This window comes from Acromyrmex echinatior, chromosome 1 (assembly GCF_024713525.1).
Source record: "Acromyrmex echinatior isolate Ae372 chromosome 1, ASM2471352v2, whole genome shotgun sequence".
Lineage (NCBI taxonomy): Eukaryota > Metazoa > Arthropoda > Insecta > Hymenoptera > Formicidae > Acromyrmex > Acromyrmex echinatior.
The window spans coordinates 12,487,270-12,506,066 of record NC_141852.1 but is presented as its reverse complement, the minus strand read 5'-3'; the positions used below and the strand labels follow the sequence as shown (position 1 = coordinate 12,506,066).

The following is an 18,797-nucleotide window of genomic DNA, read 5'->3' as shown; positions in this document are numbered from 1 at the left end:
ATCGCCGGCATTGTGTGAACGTTCTTGAGAACGTTAGACACACACAGTTTGCGTAGTGCGTTCACTGCCGTCGTCGCGAGAAACTCTCGATATTCATCGCCGGAGAACTTACGACGATGTATATTTCGTAGTGCGGGAAAATCTGCGCCATTCCTCCTTTCACAATCGTGCAACTTTGAGCCTTGCGACGGCACCAATTCTAACGGGGACGGCGCTCGAAACGACTCGAGAAATATGACGAAGGAAACGAGAGAAGCGAAAAATCCAAAATTCTTTAAATATATTTTAAATGTCAAAAAGTCGTGAGAAAGAGATTATAATTGAATGAATTATCGTTATAGGAAAGCCAATTTCAAATTGATTGAAAAATCATAAATTGATAGCTACTAACACAAGATTTGAATCATTCCATCATGCATGGTCTCGTACGTATTATGTATTTTTTCAATTCATTATAAAACATTGAAAAGTATATATATATATATATATATATATATATATATATATATATAAAGATAATAAGATTATTAAGTAATTTTATTGAAAAATCACACGAGAACGAAGCGACCATGAATAAGATTCAAACTACGAACTCTGCTGCAGCTAACGAAACAATTAACCCCGGTCGTAGAGTAATTAGATGATTGAATTAACTTCAAACCCCGAGTTAACGCGATCAGTCCGAGATTCGAGTCGAGCGTGACGAGGTATCTTGAAATATATGATATTCGCAAGTCATTATCATATATTATTAATTATTTAACTACGACATAAAAAAGAAACAAAATAGTTCCTCGGTTTAATATTAATGGTAAAATATAAACATTAAGCGCGATCGCGAAAAAATTGAGACCTCTCGAAATGATTTCTATATAATTTGATGAATTCATTGAAAGGATCTATGAAAAAGATAAAACATATCTTAAAATACTATCATACAATCTATGGAATATTCTTATGGAATATCCTTACATTTACTGAAGGAGACTTTTGCTGAAGAGAGAAGTTGGATTGAAACTACACGAACGACTTTGAGGAAGCGCAGAAATATTCGGAATTCGAATTCCGGAACGTTGCCAAAGAGCAGATTAAATCGGAAAATTCAACAGCACGTCGAATGGCGAGCCAAGAAAGAAAAAGAGAAAAAAAACAAAGAGGGGGAGATAGTAAGTGGGGAAAAAGAAGAGAAGAGAAGCGATGTTAGAATCTGGGAAGGAAGAAAGAACGATTGGCACCTCGGAAACTGCCTCGTTAGAACGGAAAGCAATCGGGGAGCTTCAAATTCCAGCTTCGTCCTTCTTTCTCGCTGCATGTGCGCACACTCGCAAAAGCATTACGAAGATCTGCGTATGATAAAATATACAACGGGTGCGCACTTATAATACCGGGCGCGAATGCATCTTCAAGTTAGCAGTAACATTACGTTACACAGTACGCAAATGGAATTATTAAAATTCTTAACGTTAAATTATTCACTAAACAGAATTTACATTTGTACTTTTAAACTTTATTTCTACTTCTCAAACTTTTGCGAAAAAACAACATTTAAAAAAAATTGAAAATTCAAATGACTCATCATCTTATTCTCTTCCATTAAGAATTCTAACATCTTGCGAGAGAATGAAATGATTCCAGGATACTTTGTGTAGGAGTTACTAGAATCGTGACGTGGAGTCCACGAGCTGCTGGCTGGCGTATATTTTCGAAATCGCGCCGAACGATAATTTACGATAGGTATGCGCGTAATTATTATCGCGCGCGTACATGCATACGCCGCGCCGCGGCGGCGGTGCATACAGAGGAGTGGATGCACCGCGTCGGGGCCCAGGAATTTAGTTGGCGGTTGTATGGGGCGGTGCAATGTACACATACACGCGACACATACGAACAACGTGCACACTACCAGCGAACGTGTAGGTATTAGGCGAAAGCCGCGTACGTATATATACTCACATGCATTCGTTGGGTCGATTGCAGTGTCCGTGCTGCTCGTCGCATCCGGGCAGGCAGCGGGCTGAAATGAGTAAGAAAAAATCCAAGAGGTTAAGGCAACTCTCGGCGAGAGGTCGATCGCGTCCCTCACGACTGCACGAGCGAGCGGTGAATACGGTGTATGTAGGTACGATATGTCTGATGGCATGCATACACGCGTATACGGTAGTTCGTCCTTCTTTATACGTTTCAGAACGTAAAATACTCTTCTGCTGTAAAGTGTTTCAGCATGTGACGCAGTGATGATGATTTGGTACCCTTTTGGTGCCATTTTGAGTACGGCATACCCGGTTTCTTTCCCAACGCTTTTTCCATTGCTAAGATACATAAATTCGCTTGATACCGTTATGTTCCTTAATGTCTGGCGATTCGATTGAAAATAAATTCTTTACAATATGTTTATTTTTGAAAGTTACAAACAATCGAATTGAATTGGATACGCCATAGTAAAGTATGTCGTTCTTGTATTATTGAAGATTGTGCGATTATTTTATTTGTATTTCTAGCTTTATTTTTATTGTTTGTACTTTTATTCTGATACGTTTTCAGTTTGATAAACTTTATTGTTCCTCGGTATAAGAATTAAAATTGAAAACGCTAATACAGGAAACGGAATGATTAACAGGTGGTGGTACCGCGTGAAAGACGTGTATTCTATTTCCTTATCGGACAAGTAAACCGCAAACAAATGACTCGGTCGAATTTGAGGGGGAGACGCGTAACGGCACCCCGGATGCGGGTCGTTTAAAAGGTGAAGAGAGTGACACGCACCACGTGCGGTAGCGTTTACTTCTCGTATCGTTTCGGTAACCAATCGACTAATTTCCTCGCCGCATACGTAACTAGAAAACTCTGGATGGCTACCGGCCAACTATAGAGAGAGCACGAACCTCTTCCCCTTCTTCACGTAGGGTTCGCGAACTAGACGTCCTCGCATCGAACGATGCGTGACACAATTTCATTACCCTTGCGATTTATCGCTGGCAGCTCGCGCCGCGTGCAAGTATGCGAGGAATTGATAGTCGCCCGTTTGGATTCCTTCCTCGTCACCTTGTTAACCCAGGGAGACAACAGCACGATAATCGACCAAGATTTGCATTGTCAATACAAGCAGAAAAGATCGATAACATTAAGTCTAGAATTTATATGTAAAGACGATTAGAACAGCGTCAACAATCATATTATCGTTATATTACTACATAGGATTAATAAATTAAATTTCACCATTCTGGTGGATTTTGCCAACGGCAAATCGCGTTCATCGAAATCAGGTTAAAAATTGAAAGGAAAAATCTCCCGGTACGCTCGATACTTGGTGAATGAAGGGGTTGAGGGCGGCAGTTCGACTATTCCGACACGGTTCGGCGAGGCAGGGCCGGCCGGCGTGCAGGGCCAGCAGCAGCACGAGGGCCGCGTGACCTTGGCACCGAGCGCAACGGCCCGACTCTCTTATTCGCCATGGCTGGTCGGATGGACGGACGGACGGACTTCGGCACGGCACGGCACAGCACAGCACAGCACGGCACGGCACGGCACGGCACGGCATGGCATGGCATGGCATGGCATGGCATGGCATGGCATGGCGCAGCGCGGTATGGCATGGCACAGGCTGAGCGCTAAGGAGTATGGTATTTATAGAGCGGAGAACGAGAGATACGACCCCCCTCAGCCCCGCGGTATCATCTCTTCTTCTCGTACCCTCTCCGGCCGCGCCGCACTGCGCCGGTGTATCGTCGACGAACGACCGAATCGCAGAGATTCCACTGCGACCCTCCCTACCTCTACCTCATTTCCTTCTTCTCTTTATCCTCTCTCCTCTTCCTCCTCAAGTATACCACCTTTTCGCCGTACCGTTGCCGAAAGAAAAGGGAAGAAAGGTCCTTTTCTTCCTGGCGGTGAAGAAGGTGCGACGGAGAAGCCAGTGACTAAACAAATCTCGTAAGCCGCGACAAATCTTGCCCTTCGGAGGATTATTTACGACCGATTTGCGACCATGCGATTTTTCGAGATAAAACCTTGCGAGGTGGGCTATAAATTCGCCGCATGTTCTCTTCTCGAGGAACACTTGGTCCTCCAAGCCGACCGAAGTGTTCTAAGAAGCTGAGAAGAAGTTGTTGAAGATTCTCCCGCATTTCAGTCGATGCGATATTTTAACAATCGTATTTCTCAAATTAAGCATTGTATAGAGAGTCTTAACAGAATATTAATAAGTCCTCGCATATCGACACAATAAACATCTAATAAAATTATGTGTAATTAAATTATATTTGTGTATAACACAACGAATTGTGATTTATATTCCGTAGGATTTTGTAAAACGCCGTAAACGATTGAAACTGGTTATTAGGTTAGACGTAACAATGAAATGAAATAATAATAATAATTATTCATTCTCATTTAATGTAACTTTATTATCAATTGAAGTTATTATTAATTAGTCAATGTTAGCTAATTTGTTTTCATTTTCATATAAAGTTGACCTAATTAATTAATTAATTAATTAATATTCGTTTATTATATAATATTTTGTTGTACATTACCTGTTATTTCATATCTTATATATTTTAAATGCTAATTGAAATTTTATTTTGAAAATTGCAAACGATGATCAGCAATTCAGGGCTTGTTCGCTTAAATTTTCGGATTTCGTACTTCCTTTAAATACTCGAACACATGATATATATGAACAAAGATACACAAGAAAGATAAACAATTAATCATCCATATAGGCAATAAAGTTTGAAAAAATTATTATATGTGAATGAATAAAGTATATTGAATAGTGAGACCATATGTGAATAGATAGGACAGGTAACATATAATACACAAGTGTCATTCTCAATGAATCTGCCGATTTTTGCGCACCGGTTTTTTTTACACGCCTGATCCCTAAGCAGAGGGCATGAAAAAAGGAAGAAAGAAAAACACACGTCGCGACACAGCCAGTGTTACATCCCGAATTCCCCCAGTTTCGCAACGTACTTATTGATTTCCTGATCCATGGTCAACGATTTCCCTTCGAAATGGTCATCAGCTCCGACCCCCTCGGTAGCAGCGATATTGTCAACCCATTTCTCCCCTCAAAAATCTCTTTTTTCCTCACTAACAAGAATGAATGATTGTCACCATTTCTTACCTATGGGATACCTGCCGCCGCATTGTGACAAATATCTGTTAAATGTAGTCCACGCGAATAGTTAGAAGTCAGATGAAAGAATACCGCATACATTCTTCTATAGGATATAAAATATAAACAGGATTTCAAAATTTCTCGTTGACTCGTGAAATCTTATAAGGGGATTGTAAGAATTAGTCTTTTGACGACCGGAAATCACATCTATTGTGGCCAAGTTTTTAGGCAAAAACCGATACCAATTTTGGGTTGAGTAGCATATTATCCTCAAAGGTAGCCATTATTACTGTCCGCTTTATTTAACGATGTTGTTAAAGTCTAAGTCGCCTTAAGCTAAATCTATACCACAATTGATAGAACAATCCAGTTTCAGTCAGGTAGGCTGAAAGATAAAAGGTGACACCACAAGGTACATTTGGAAAAGTACCGAGAGGTGAACAAAAACTGCGGGGATAAGAAAGGAGGGAGGGAAAAAAGGGAGAGGGAGGGGGGGATAGAGAAGCCGGAATGTACGTGGACTGCGAGCACGAGTCCAGGGCAGCTGTTAGTTAAAGCACCGTCCTCTCGGTGCAGCTGTCAGGGCCCAACTCGCTCAGGCCAGCTCGTTCGCGCGTTGCAGCTGCTCTCTCAGTGCGCCCGCCAACAACCCCTATATAACGCCTTCGTATCGGCACCCCCGAAAGAGTCCGACTGCTAGCCCAATCGCTTATGCTGAATCTACCGACCGAGTCACCCCTCTCACCATGGGGTTAACGAGATAGAGAGGAGTTAACCCTTCGTCATGTACGATCGAACTTGCGGAGAAAGTGCACGTTCGGCAGTGCGGCCGCGAGAATTCAGTCGCGAGTATGCCCGATGACGAGTACTTTCTGCTACCGATTTGGATTAGACGAAGGGATGTGGACACTCTCACGTCTAATCGAAATAATTGGACAAAAATTGACAATAAAGCGGCTCCAAACAAGCAAAAAATATTATATATTGATGAATTTACGATATCAATCTTTGTCAGATAATAACTTTTTCCAAAATTCACCTGCAAAGTACAGTATGATAATAATACAGTATTAAATTTCTGTACGGCAATAATCTAGATTAATATTGAACATGGTGTATAATAGAGACGTATTAAAAAAATGTGAAAAGATTTAAGATTTGAAAAGATACAAGATCGCGGAAGCAAAATCGAACGCGAGATTACCGCCGTTTTCAAACAGATTCCGAAGAAGTGAAAGTCCTTTTGTGTTCTCGCGAGACTCGTTCCGAAGGAGAGTCTGCCATTCGTGATTTATATCGTTGTACTTCCTGACGGTTTTGCGGCCGACTGCTCATCGAGCGAGAACGCGACAGTGATTTTGCCGCTTCTCGTTAAGCTGCATAATCGTAAGGAATATTGCGGTAGCGGACAATCAAGTTTTTTTTCCGCCTCATTAAATGCGTTTCAAAATCAATGTTTTTTTTTTGTAATCTTGCTTTTTCTGCTACCAGAAAAAGTAATGCGAATTAAAAGAAAGATGTTGACGAAGAGCTGGTTTCCCAGCCCGTTAGCTGTATTAAATTCTCTTAAATCATACTATTTCCAATATCAGAGTATACAGCATACGATACAAGTTCTAAAAGAGTAGTTCAAAAAGATCGCTCGAATAACTGATTCGTCGAACGATAGTGAGGAATATCCACGAAATGAAAAGTAGTCCATTAGTAATCGACGCGCGAACTTTGTCGATCGCGGCGGCCACGAGCAGTCGGCGTCGAGTGCAACGACCGGGGACTGACGGGCCCCACACACGGGGAGACTTCGCCTACGATCGATCTTTCACTTTAATCGGATTCGAGAGTCTGGAATTCGGGATCTGAGAATTGGCATAAACGAAGAAAACTCGTGGGAAAGTGGAAACCTCGAGAAACATGATTCAAGCGGAGACATTAATCGATTCATATATATATAGATAGAATTATTATCGATATGGAAATTACGGATATTTTTTCAAATACATAAAAAAATATATAAAGAAAATAAAAAATCATAAAAGTCATAAATTACATATTTATGATACTTACATTATCTTTTACATAAAACACAAGTAAAAATATGTAAGTTATATTATTTTAATAATATACAAGTTATATTATTTTAAAAACAATTTGGAATAATGATTTGATTTTATAATTGAAATTATATAAACTCTAGTTCTAGTATGAAGCAGACAAAATGATACCCTGCCTTTTTTCCAAATTTTTCCTATTCTTTGCGAAATTTGAAGACATTTGAGGACACACTCAGCATGATCGGGGAGCTTTTGTTCGGTCAGACAATTCGACATAATCTGAAAACGAGTCCCGGATTTACTGAATGAAAACCAAAACTAGCTAGTAAAATCGTGAATAAAACCACCTTTGTACGTACAGGTCAGACATAGTTGGACCAGGTGCGGGTACGAACCTGTACGCATCAGAGGCCAGGAGCTCCGACATCGATGACTGTGACTCCGGTAACAGACACGACCGTTCCATTCGACTCGCGCGAACTCTCAGCAGAAAGAGAGAATGAAAGAGAGAAGAATAAGAGAAAGATCGAAAAAGATAGAGCAAGAAAGAAAGAGCGAGAGAGAGAGAGAGAGAGCCACACACGAAGGCAGATTTTGCTTCCTCGCCTCTTTCGTTCACACAATCTCGGATCATTACACGTGCACACGGATTAGGTCGCGGTCGGTTCGCAGGTACGCGAGAGTGAAAAAGAGAGGGATGCCGTAGTCGGGTCGCGGGACGGAGAAGAGTAAAGAAAGAGAGCTCTCGGCTGAAGGAGAGGGAGTGGAAGAGAGAAAGAGAGAAGGAGATACTCGCACACGCGCGAGCCAAGCGTGGGAAGCTGCTGCACGCTTCGAAGTCTCACCGCGCTGCAGCGCACCACCACCGGACTGCACTGGGCCTCTCCTTCACAGAGATGCCGGGCTTTGAAAGAACACGGAGCGAGAGAACGCGAGGATAGGAACGGTTCGGTGAGTCGCGCCGCGCCGGCCGATTCGCGAGAGTATCGTCGTTTACCAAGGTAGCGTGCATATTCGACGTCGGTAGGGATCGCGGAGGCAGCAACGTTGCCTGTTAATAACCGCGTGCCTCGCAAAATCCTTGGAAGAAATGCGAGATTGCGTTCGGGAGAACATAATAGTACAAACAGTCGTAGTCTTTAATCATTTCCTTTTATAATCGCATCATGATTTATTCATCACTGATTATTTATTACCCTTTATCCAGTAGGTTCTTTTTAGCCTAAGGTTATTATCGTTACTGATCAAACTGAGAAAAGATGGGACAAATGTCTGATGCGCGCGTGCAGTCGTGATAGAGAACACGGAAATAAATAGCGGCCAGGGTGTCGCGCTACCGCTAAAATACGGTGCGTGTTATATCGGTAAATAGTGTACTTACGGGTGTTGCAATAGTCACCCTTCCAACCAGTAAGGCAGACGCGCTCGCCGCTTGGGCTGCAACTATAGTGGCCGAAGTTGTCGTCTCTCGGCCGGCATAGGTCCTCGCAACCCTTGCCGTAATAGTGCGGCGCGCAAGTCACCCTATATTCGTATTCTATTCGTGAGTGTGCACTCGCAAAGTCGTCCACGGTCCAATCCGGATCAACGTCCAGCCACTTCTGGGTGGTCAACCGCATGATCAATACTTTCTCTGGAAAACCAAAAGATTATGTTCCGTTTGAGTGACTTCGACATCCATCTATTCAAGATTTCTTTATATATAATCTTATATCGTATCTTAAGCTACAAGTAAGACATCCTGTATATACTTTTTATATTAATTTAGAAACATGTATCGCTGTTGTTATCATACTCTCGAGTATTCATCAAAGAACTCACACTTAAACATTGATAATTGAACCACTCTTTTTCAACACTGGCTCAATCGTCACTCTTTGTCACTCTTGGGAAATAAGAATTAGATTTTACTTCGAAGATTTTATAGAGTAGATATACATCAACAGAAATCAATATTAATCGCTAAATTAACGGTGCATTTGCAACAATGAAACGCAATGTGATAGTAATTAGTCGAGGCAACCATCAGCACTGGGGCAGAGCGACGAGGTGCACCGCTGCACCCAATGATGCGATCGAAGTGCATCGGCCTCCGGGAGAGAGAAATAAAGAGAGAGAGAGAGAGAGAGAGAGAGAGAGAGAAATAAAGAGAGAGAGAGAGAGAGAGAGCAGACCGGACGTTCGTCCGCTATTGCTACTCTGTCGGCGGCACGCATCCGGCACAAAGAGAGTAAGTGAGTATACCACGTTGCGGCTCTGGGAAAGAGGCGTCCTTCCTTCCTCTCTCTCTTTCCTTCCTTGCCTCTTCACCCCTCTCTCTCTTTCTCTCTCTCTCTCTCTCTCTCACTTCATTCTCGTCTTCGCCTCTGGTTCGTCCTCTCGTCCGGTGTCTCTACTCGCTTTCGTGTAAACGAACGGATGAGCGAACGAACGAGCGGAGGCTACAACCTTCCTTACACCAGGGCACATTATCGTAATAGCCCCGACAGATTAGGATCCGGGGCTACGATCAGGTGCCCTACCGAAAAACCTGCATCTCACGGCACCGGTTTTCGGTGCACACGCGTATTCGTGCGCCTCACAGTCGAACCGGTAGCGTATCGGGCTCACCGATTCCACTGCGGTCTATCGCATGTAGTAAGTATCAGTAGCGTAGCCGTCAAGAGGAAAGCTCGAATCTCAATAGAAAATCATCACTGACAGATAAAGTGAGTCTAATATGATAACTTGAGAAATGACAGTTTAAAAACACGTAAGTTTTTCGCAATTTATGTTTCCGTTATCGTAGAAGAGAATTACGATCAATATTTTCTAAAATTATTATTAAATTTAAACATGACTAGAAACGCGATTAGTATAAAAGCTATTTCAAAAACTGCTTTGATTTTTAATGTTGTTTCTTTATTAATAAAATAATTTACGTCATTGTCATTAGCGAAAAAATTCTTGATATTAATCGCGTAATTGAAGGTATCCTTATCAATATAATTATATGTGGAACGAGAAAATTCTGTAATTCGAAAAGACTCAATTGATATTGTTATTACTTAATAATACGATTTGCTGACAATGAAAAGGACCCTTCGATTACACGCCACTGTGTCTTTTTCTTTCTCTCTTCACTACACGCATCGAAGAGAAAGAACGAAAGAACGAAGAAACGAATGAGCGAGGAAAAGAAAGAGCGAGGAAGGAACAAAAGGACGAAGGTTTTTGCCGATGGCGTGCCCGAAGATACTTAAGGAGGGAGTCAGATCAGGCTCTCTTCCCAGAAGGGAAGTGGCTGTCGGCGAAACGGGAGTCGAGATGAGTGAGAGAGAGAGAGAGATACATATATACATATAGGAGGGAGAGGCAGTTTACTGGGCTATCTTCCCAGGTGATGCTGTTACGAGTTCCGAAAACGCCGATCTTCGCACGCTACACCGTTTCACGTTCGATCCCCAGAGAGCTACTATAAATGCACGGAGCAAAACATACTCGAAGATGAATCGATTTATAAATCTTTGCAAAGACGTAGATCTCTAAAGAGACAAATTATTGATATCATAATTAATCGGCAACAATGTAACGTCCCAAATAATATTACATTGACGCAATTACGTTTTCGCATTTTACTTTTAAATATTTAAACGAAATAATAATCACTGTTGTCTCAGCGGCATCTTCGTTAAACAGTATATATATTTAGAAAGCGTCTTTTTGTACAAATTCTAACGAAAGTCAGACTTCCAAGGCACAAATATGCAAGATGCACGCGCATATGATAGAAGACGTTCCGACGCGCGGAAAAAAATTAATCCACGTTTACATTCGCTGGAAAGTGATTATGTTGCGCGCTACCAGCCGTGTATCGGCAAAGTTACAACTTCCTGCTGCTGTTTCCCCCGGACAACATTAGGATGTACATACATACGTTTGCGATGAGAGATCGCCGCCGCTCGTTTCTACTTGACCACGATCCGCACACGTATATCAACGTATACACCCGGTAAACACCCGGCGTGCTCGAGGCCAGACCGATTCAAGGTATTCATTAACGACGCGCAGCGCCGGCGCGTAGCCGACATTTTCTATTGTTCATTCAGAAACGAGCGGCTGCCGAACAAGTATCGCCCCGAGAGAAAGAAGGAGAAAAGTGCTGGCACGTAGCCAGCGGCACTTTGCGTCCGCTGTGCTGTTTCTCCGCGAAAAAACGACGCGCCGATTATTTAGCGAAATGGATCGTAAAACCCGAACGCGGATGGATTAACTTCCGAAACGCCGCCGGCTCCACCCCCACTGAAGGTTCGGCAGATAGAAAGTCTATTGGAGTCTATCGCACAGGAGGTTTTGGCGACCATGACCTAATATAGAGCCAATCATTTTTTAAGTATTCTAATAAATAATTACAATCTCCGGTATATATCGTAATCAATTTCAATTCATCAGACTTTTAAAAATCCGCGAAGATTAATCTAAATTGAATTCCACTTGAAGATTAAAATCTTTTTCCATAAGATTTTAAGAAAGTAGACTTATATTATTTTTCATTGACTTTCTCAATCGCAAAGCAAGACGTAGCCTGATCTTTTTTCTCTCTTTTGTCGGTTGACACGTGGAGTGCGCAGGGAAGGCGGCCAATTATCGCCGTCGTTATTATCATGAAAGAAGGCAGGTGCGCTCTCTCGAGTGCATCGGGTGATGTGCAGAGAGCGAGTCGCGGCGGTGCAACGGTGTTCTGTTTGTGAGAAGAAGAGAGGGAGGGAAAGAGAGAGAGAGAGAGAGAGAGAGAGAGAGAGAGAGAGAGAGAGAGAGAGAGAGAGAGAGAGAGAGAGAGAGAGAGAGAGCACGAGAAACTGGCCAGGAAAAAGCGGTTGACAATCGACGGTGACGTAAGTCACGTGTGGAACCACGACTACTATTGGAGTTCCTTTCGCTCATACGTGTATATGTGCATGCGTACGCATCGCGAAGAGCTAACGCGTTACATCAATTGGGAATGAATAGGATACTCTCAAGTAGGATGTCAGTCCGCCCAATATGTCCTGGACACATTGAGTCGACGCAACGGAAACAAATGTGACATTACACATGCAAGAGACATTTTATCTGTATTTCAATTTTTTCGAAAAATTCACAATTATAATTCTTAAGAGAAATTTCACGATGGAGATTAGTGTCTTATTATAGAGATTTTTCTAACGTCGATAATTAATATTTCAGCGATTTAATTTATTTGCCTTACAAAAAAGATAAAATAAAATTTCCCACAATCAGCTCAATCCTAAGCGAACTGATGAATTTGACTCAAGTCTCGAAACGAGAAACTTAGAAGCGAAAATTAATATTTTGAAACGTTACAACAATAAATTTTACCATTAAAATTTTTTCCCTCCAAATAATATACACGATTCTGCACAAAGATATACACATCGGCGGTTCCGGAGCGTCCACATAGTACCTAGTTAATGAACCGACGGTGATATTACGAGTGGGAACGTATCTACCGTTTCCTTAAATGCGTGTGTTAAAGAAGCGTTTAACAGTACTACGGCTGGATATATATCGCGATCTCCATTTAATTCTTTACGCGCGCGTTATCCCATAACGCTTCATAATAAATAGTGCTGTCGGTTCACCGCGAACAAACGGACAAACGAATGGCGCGCGAGGGAGAGAAGGAGAAAGAGAGAAGAATCTTTCTTCCTTCTTCTCTACCCCGCTGGCGCTACGGCGGATGAATGAAGGAAAGGAAGAGTAGTAATCCGATCGGCCTTTACCAAAACGAGCAACGACCGAGCACACCGAGCAGGCGGATGTCGGTGAACGTCGTCATTAGCGACAAAGGAAACTGGTTCGCATACAATAAGCCACTTCATGTGCACGCTCGACACATGAGGGACCGATCGATCGATCAGCTCGTCGAGCGCTCTCATCGACACGTGTAATCGTTCGTGCGCGACACCACCTTGCCCCGCTGAGATTTATAAATAACGTCGCATCGGCGAGAATAAAATTAGATCGGAATAAAAAAAAAAGGAGACTTTAAGACCATCCGATATTTATTTAAAGTCTCTTATTTTTAGTTGGAACATTTTGCGCGTATACACCGCGCGTATGAATGGTTCATTTTTATTTATGCCACATGTACGTGCGAGAAATATACCGTTCGAAAGGTAATTCACCAAGAGTAATTCGATGCAGAGTCTGCTGTAATACGAGGCTTGTAATATTAAGCTCTGTAACAGGATTAAAAACGCGGATCTTATCTCTCCTCGCGGATCTCGGCTCTCCCGCGACTATGACCGTCCTTGAGAAACATCGCGGCGATAATTGGCGGCGGCGAGCCGGGGGATTCCCACGAAATTTTTGCGACACGCGACGCGGAGCGAACGCAACTCCGAGCGCAGGTGCGACGCGGGCATCGGCGTGGCATATATATGCAACGTAACGTAATGCAACGCAACGCGACGTAACGCAACGCGGATAATGGTTGTGCGTGTGTGCGTGATGGGCGGCTAAAAGGAAGAGGGACGCCCGAAAGGGAAGGAGGCGAGAACGCTAGGAGCGGGGGCGTCGGTTAGGAGAGGAGGTGGTGGTGGTGATGATGATGGTGGTGGTGATGGTAGTAGTAGTGGTGGTGGTGGTGTTTCGCCTGAGAAAGGAAGCAGCATCCGAGCAACGCGGCAATAAAGGGCTCGTTTCGCCGGTGCGTTGTGGGTATTATATTGTGCCCGGAGCAGCAGCACGGTAGATGGAGCACAATGTAAGCGGTGTATATGCGATAAAGACCCCGGGCTAGGTATATATCCGGGACAATGTTTGGGACCCATCATGGATATTAGTGTAGACACTATCGTGATATATTAACCTTTCAGGATTCAAATTAGTCTCGGACACGTCAACGAGAAATTATTTCTATTTTTTTTTTAATTTAATTTTAATGTTATATGCTAGGACGAAAATTGTAATGGAATAATTTATCAATAATTATATGCGGATACTAAGGCCCAAAAAATTAAAAAAATTAATAAATACAAAAGATGGAACTGCGAGCCAAGCTGGATGTTTCTTGCTTTATTATAATAAACAATATTTCTTTTATATTGATTAATGGAATATAATTTGTTAATTTAAAGAATTTTATAAAGGTTTCGAAAATCTATTTTTTCTTTATGCCTAATGACTAATATAATTCCATCAATATTCGACGCGAAATGACAAATGTGTGAGAAAATGATGAACAAGTGAGACAACAGATTTCCATACGTCGATGACTTTATAAAACATCCGCGCGCTAAGAAAAGAAAAATCGCAGATACCCGAGAAGCAGACGCGTGTAAGGTAAGCGGTACGTTGACGATAAAATCCAGAGACTGGAGATTCTTGCCCCGTCTGAAACGCAAACGTTGTGTTAGACAGAGAAAAAAAAGCTCGTTTGGCGATAGCTTAACGTTCTTTCGTCCAATGCAAAATACATGTAATTACCGTACAAAATGAAGCCATTTGAATGATGCAATGCAGAAGAGATACAATTAGTTTTTAAATACTTTTTAAACTAGACGTATCGTTAAATTTTCAATTATTTTAACGGATAAATCAATGTGTGAATAATTATGAAGAAATACAAGTTTAACCTACCCAGTTATTATACGAGACGGCGTAAGAAATTAGTCTGGTTTCCGTGTCAACAGTCAATGAGAGTTTTATTAGCAGCATAAACACGCATGAGAAGATGATACACACGCACGGTAATCTCGGTTCATTCATTAGATTCCTTGAAACGAGATTTCCCACATAAGCTTCCGAGCTTTCTCGACCCAACAGTGAATCCAGTTTCTCACTCTTATCAACTTTGCATTCGCAAACTCGTTCGCGCCTTTCGAGCAACTGCTTGCTTATTGAGAGAAGCATCCGAGAGAAAAAGGGCTAGATAAATAAGCACGAGATCGAATGAAGTACCGGCCGCGTGGCGCCGAAACAGTTAAATTCGATTTAATTGGCCGAAGTCACGCCGGCGACGACGCCGACGACGACGACGACGACGACGTCAGCGGCGGCATAGGTGATACAAGGAGCGACCGAGCGACGGTGTACGCGTGTGCGTGCGACACGCATGAGGGCGCGCGGCCGCCGCGTGTACATGCAGCTTCCGCTCTCTCCCGTCGGCCGATTCTAATTACCGGAGGGGCCCCACGGGATTCTTGAGGAAGAAATTAAGCGGTCTCGCTCTTCTTACCCCGTTTTTAAAGCCGGTCTCGAGAGTGAATAAAGTGAAGCGGATGCGTGTGCTACCTGCGCGCGAGTGCGTAGAAAACCGTACGCACTCCGAGTTTCGCCTGATGCGCGGTTCTTACAAGTTGTATCCGCCTCCGGCAAAATTCTACGTGTAATTATTACATCGAAAATTGAAATAAATGGAAATTAAGGCGGAATAATGTAATTTGAAATTTCTTCTCTCTCTCTCTCTCTTTCCTTCAAATCTTTCCATATTGTTAGATATCAAAGGAGCAATTGTAACCCAATTTCTTGCAAATAACATTTTGACATTTTTTACTTTCACGTGTGTCATAATATAAATCAATCTATTTCTATGATTAAGTTTAAAAGTCCATTTATTAACGCGCACCTAGTAAACAATAAACTAAATTTGAATTAAATTTAATATATTTTCTTAAATTAAATTATTTAATTTTGCTCCATTGTGTTAGTTAAATTGATCAAATTGGGTACCTTATGAGTTAAACGGTGTAAAAAAGCATCGAAATGTGAAAATTTCAGAACAATTGATGGTAGGTCTAAGCTAGGCTCGTTGGATGCGCCCGTATATACTCGGTTACTCAAGTTACTTCCAGCGTGATGGAAGATGAGTGTACTACGGTTACACAGGAAGGAAACACTAGTGCCGTCGCCGCCGCCGCCGCCGCGCCGCCGCCACCCGGTATCCGCCGTCTCTCCTCTCCTTGCTCTCACTTTCCTCTCTCCCGCAACTCCTAGTCGCCGACAACACAACGCTATGACATAACGGAGACGCGTTGTCGTAATAACGCGCGGTTACAAACGAGGAACGACCAGCAGCAATAGAGGCTGAATAGAACAATGAAAATGCGACGATTGTTCGCGGAACAACGGCCGATCTCGACGTAAGATTTATTACCGAGGCACACAAACACGTATTTATGAGCCATCGCGCAAAATTGGAAATAGTGTTTATGATAAAAAGAAAAAGGCAAACTCAAAGAAATGGAGTTTAATTAATGATGAAAAGTATTCGTAAACACAACACAATTCTCCTTTATATTTTTTTCATATGTATATGTTTGTATTTTGTAAAATACAGTATTTATAAAACGGGCAATAATAATCGGAAAAAAATAATAAAAAAATATAACAAAATGTATAAAATATATCTCAAAATAAGTAAGTATAAAATGTATCTCAAAATAAAAAACCGTAGAGCTTTATTTTGGAGTTAAATAGTTATTTTATAAACTGAAATGAATGGGACAAACTTGATAACTATAAACACGATACCGTAAGACAATATCGACCTACCCTTTTCTCTCCCTCCGGTTCTTAGCTTGAGAGAACTTTAAAGGGAAGAAAATATCAAGAGATAGTTGACGAAGGAGGAAGAAAACGAAGGAATCAACGTCTCTGGTAAGTGTCATGCTCAGAGACCGGAAGTTCCTTCTCGACTGGTCCGTACACGAGACATCGTGTCTCTCTTACGGGCCAGCTGGACCACACATGCCCTACAATCTTCTTGCCTTCTCTCTCGCGGGCTTTTATAGCAACGCGCGTAACGTCTACAGAACTAATTTTACGATAATCCTTCATTCGGACTTTTTACAAGCGCGTGTGCGCAAGCACGCACTCGTCTTCAATATCACCGTATATCACCGTATATAATTTAAAAAACAAAAAGAGTAAAAGAAAGAAAAAGAGAGAGAAAATGCACTCACCGGCCGATTGATGCGTTCTGTTGTCTGCATCGTGATAAGCCTCCACTATCAATGAGAATGTACCCTGTAAATAGAAAAAGAAATAAATTAATAACATCAACAATTATAATTAATAATCAGTTTGGAAAGTAAAAGGAGATTTCGAGGCGTAATTCCAGAGGAAATTAATAATTTCTCTTAATTCAGTCTCGTAATTAGATTTAATGCTGATAACCGAAAAGATATGTCATTCATATTTTCCGACCGTGACTCGAGCGCACTTTCGAAACATATAACGGTAACGCTAAAGGTAACGAAATGTTTCCGTGGTGAAAGGGTTAATAACAAATTAAACGTTTCGCGGTATGCTGCGTCACGTGCACACCTGCCACGCGTTGCCACGCGTCCGCCCGCCGGCAGAACGACGAGCGTGCACATCAAGTACGAGCGCAGAGAAACGGTTACGCGTCACTGGCAAAGGGAGAGGGAGAGGGAGGGAACACCCTACAGGATGCGAGAGGGAAAGAGATAGAACAGGAAGAGGGACGACGCGCGCGAAAATCATCCCCCTTTCGAGTTATCGTCTAGGCACGAGGGGAATCGCAACCCCCATGGGGGTCAACTTCCATAATCACATGATGTACCCCTCCGTCAAGATACACGTGCGCGCGTGCTAAGTGTGCCGACACGTGGACAACTACGATTGCGCTAAGTAAATCATTGCAAAGTGTCAACAGATTTGTAAGCGCGTGGTGATCAATTAATCTAATTTACGCCGATTGGTCTCGTATAATCTTCGATAATTTCCTGGAAATCGTTTTCGTGCTGTTGATGAACTTTGAGATAGATAAATATTTTTTATCTTGTGTATATAACTTTTACCCTCTGACAACGTGAATTTTAACTTTTCCGTCGGCAACAGGAGTTTTCGAGAGAAGAAATTTCGTTGTTGTTCTGGATTATAGAAAAATCTGAAAAAATTCTGGAATCCTTGTCAAAACTTTAACGACGAGTTTTTATCATCGTCATACGAGTCGCACTATTGTATTTTATTTACTTTTCACAGGTTTAAATTTATCTACAAAAATTCATAATCAAAATATCGATGATGCCTTTACAGATCCCGATGGAGGATTAATTAACAAAATAACATTTGTTCAATTAGGGTAGAACGAAGTTATTCCGTCATTTTCAACCTTAAAATAATATAAAATTTACGACAACAAACAATATCTTTTTGCAATAACGTACTTACAATTTTATACAATCATAATTGTTTCTTGAGAGCACAAGTATAATCTTTAATGTATACGGAAAAAATGTGCTCGGAAACATAAAATATCGAGGGAAATGAATGAAATAGCCCTGTCCTACCCTATAGAAATTCTAAAGATATAGGTCAAAAAGAAATCTGTTTCAAAAGGATCGAAAAGTCCTCAGATGAGACAGGAAACGGGAATACCCGCTGTTGATGAACACATAGCTGTTCTCGACGTAATTTAGGAGCTGAGGGATACGATACCAGGTAGAGATACTCGGAATGACAGCTCATAAATACCGTACTGATGTTCCCCGTCGGCAAGAAACCACGAAACATTACGATCACTTCGACAAGTCTCAACGAGAGACGGTGTTACCGTGTAATATAGCCTGCAGGCATCGTACTCTACACTACACGTCTCCGTAATGATAATACGT

General features: G+C 41.9%; 1 protein-coding gene across 1 annotated transcript in view; it reads right to left on the bottom strand.

Moving 5' to 3' along the window:
- Delta (neurogenic locus protein delta) overlaps positions 1-18,797 on the bottom strand; it is a 44,434-nt gene that overhangs the window by 7,958 nt on the left and 17,679 nt on the right. The window contains exons 3-5 of the mRNA XM_011057403.2: positions 17,121-17,184; positions 8,555-8,806; positions 1,954-2,014 (exon numbers count right to left, since the gene is read on the bottom strand). Coding sequence (XP_011055705.1) covers positions 1,954-2,014; positions 8,555-8,806; positions 17,121-17,184 — 377 coding nt within the window. The remainder of the gene's footprint in view (positions 1-1,953; positions 2,015-8,554; positions 8,807-17,120; positions 17,185-18,797) is intronic.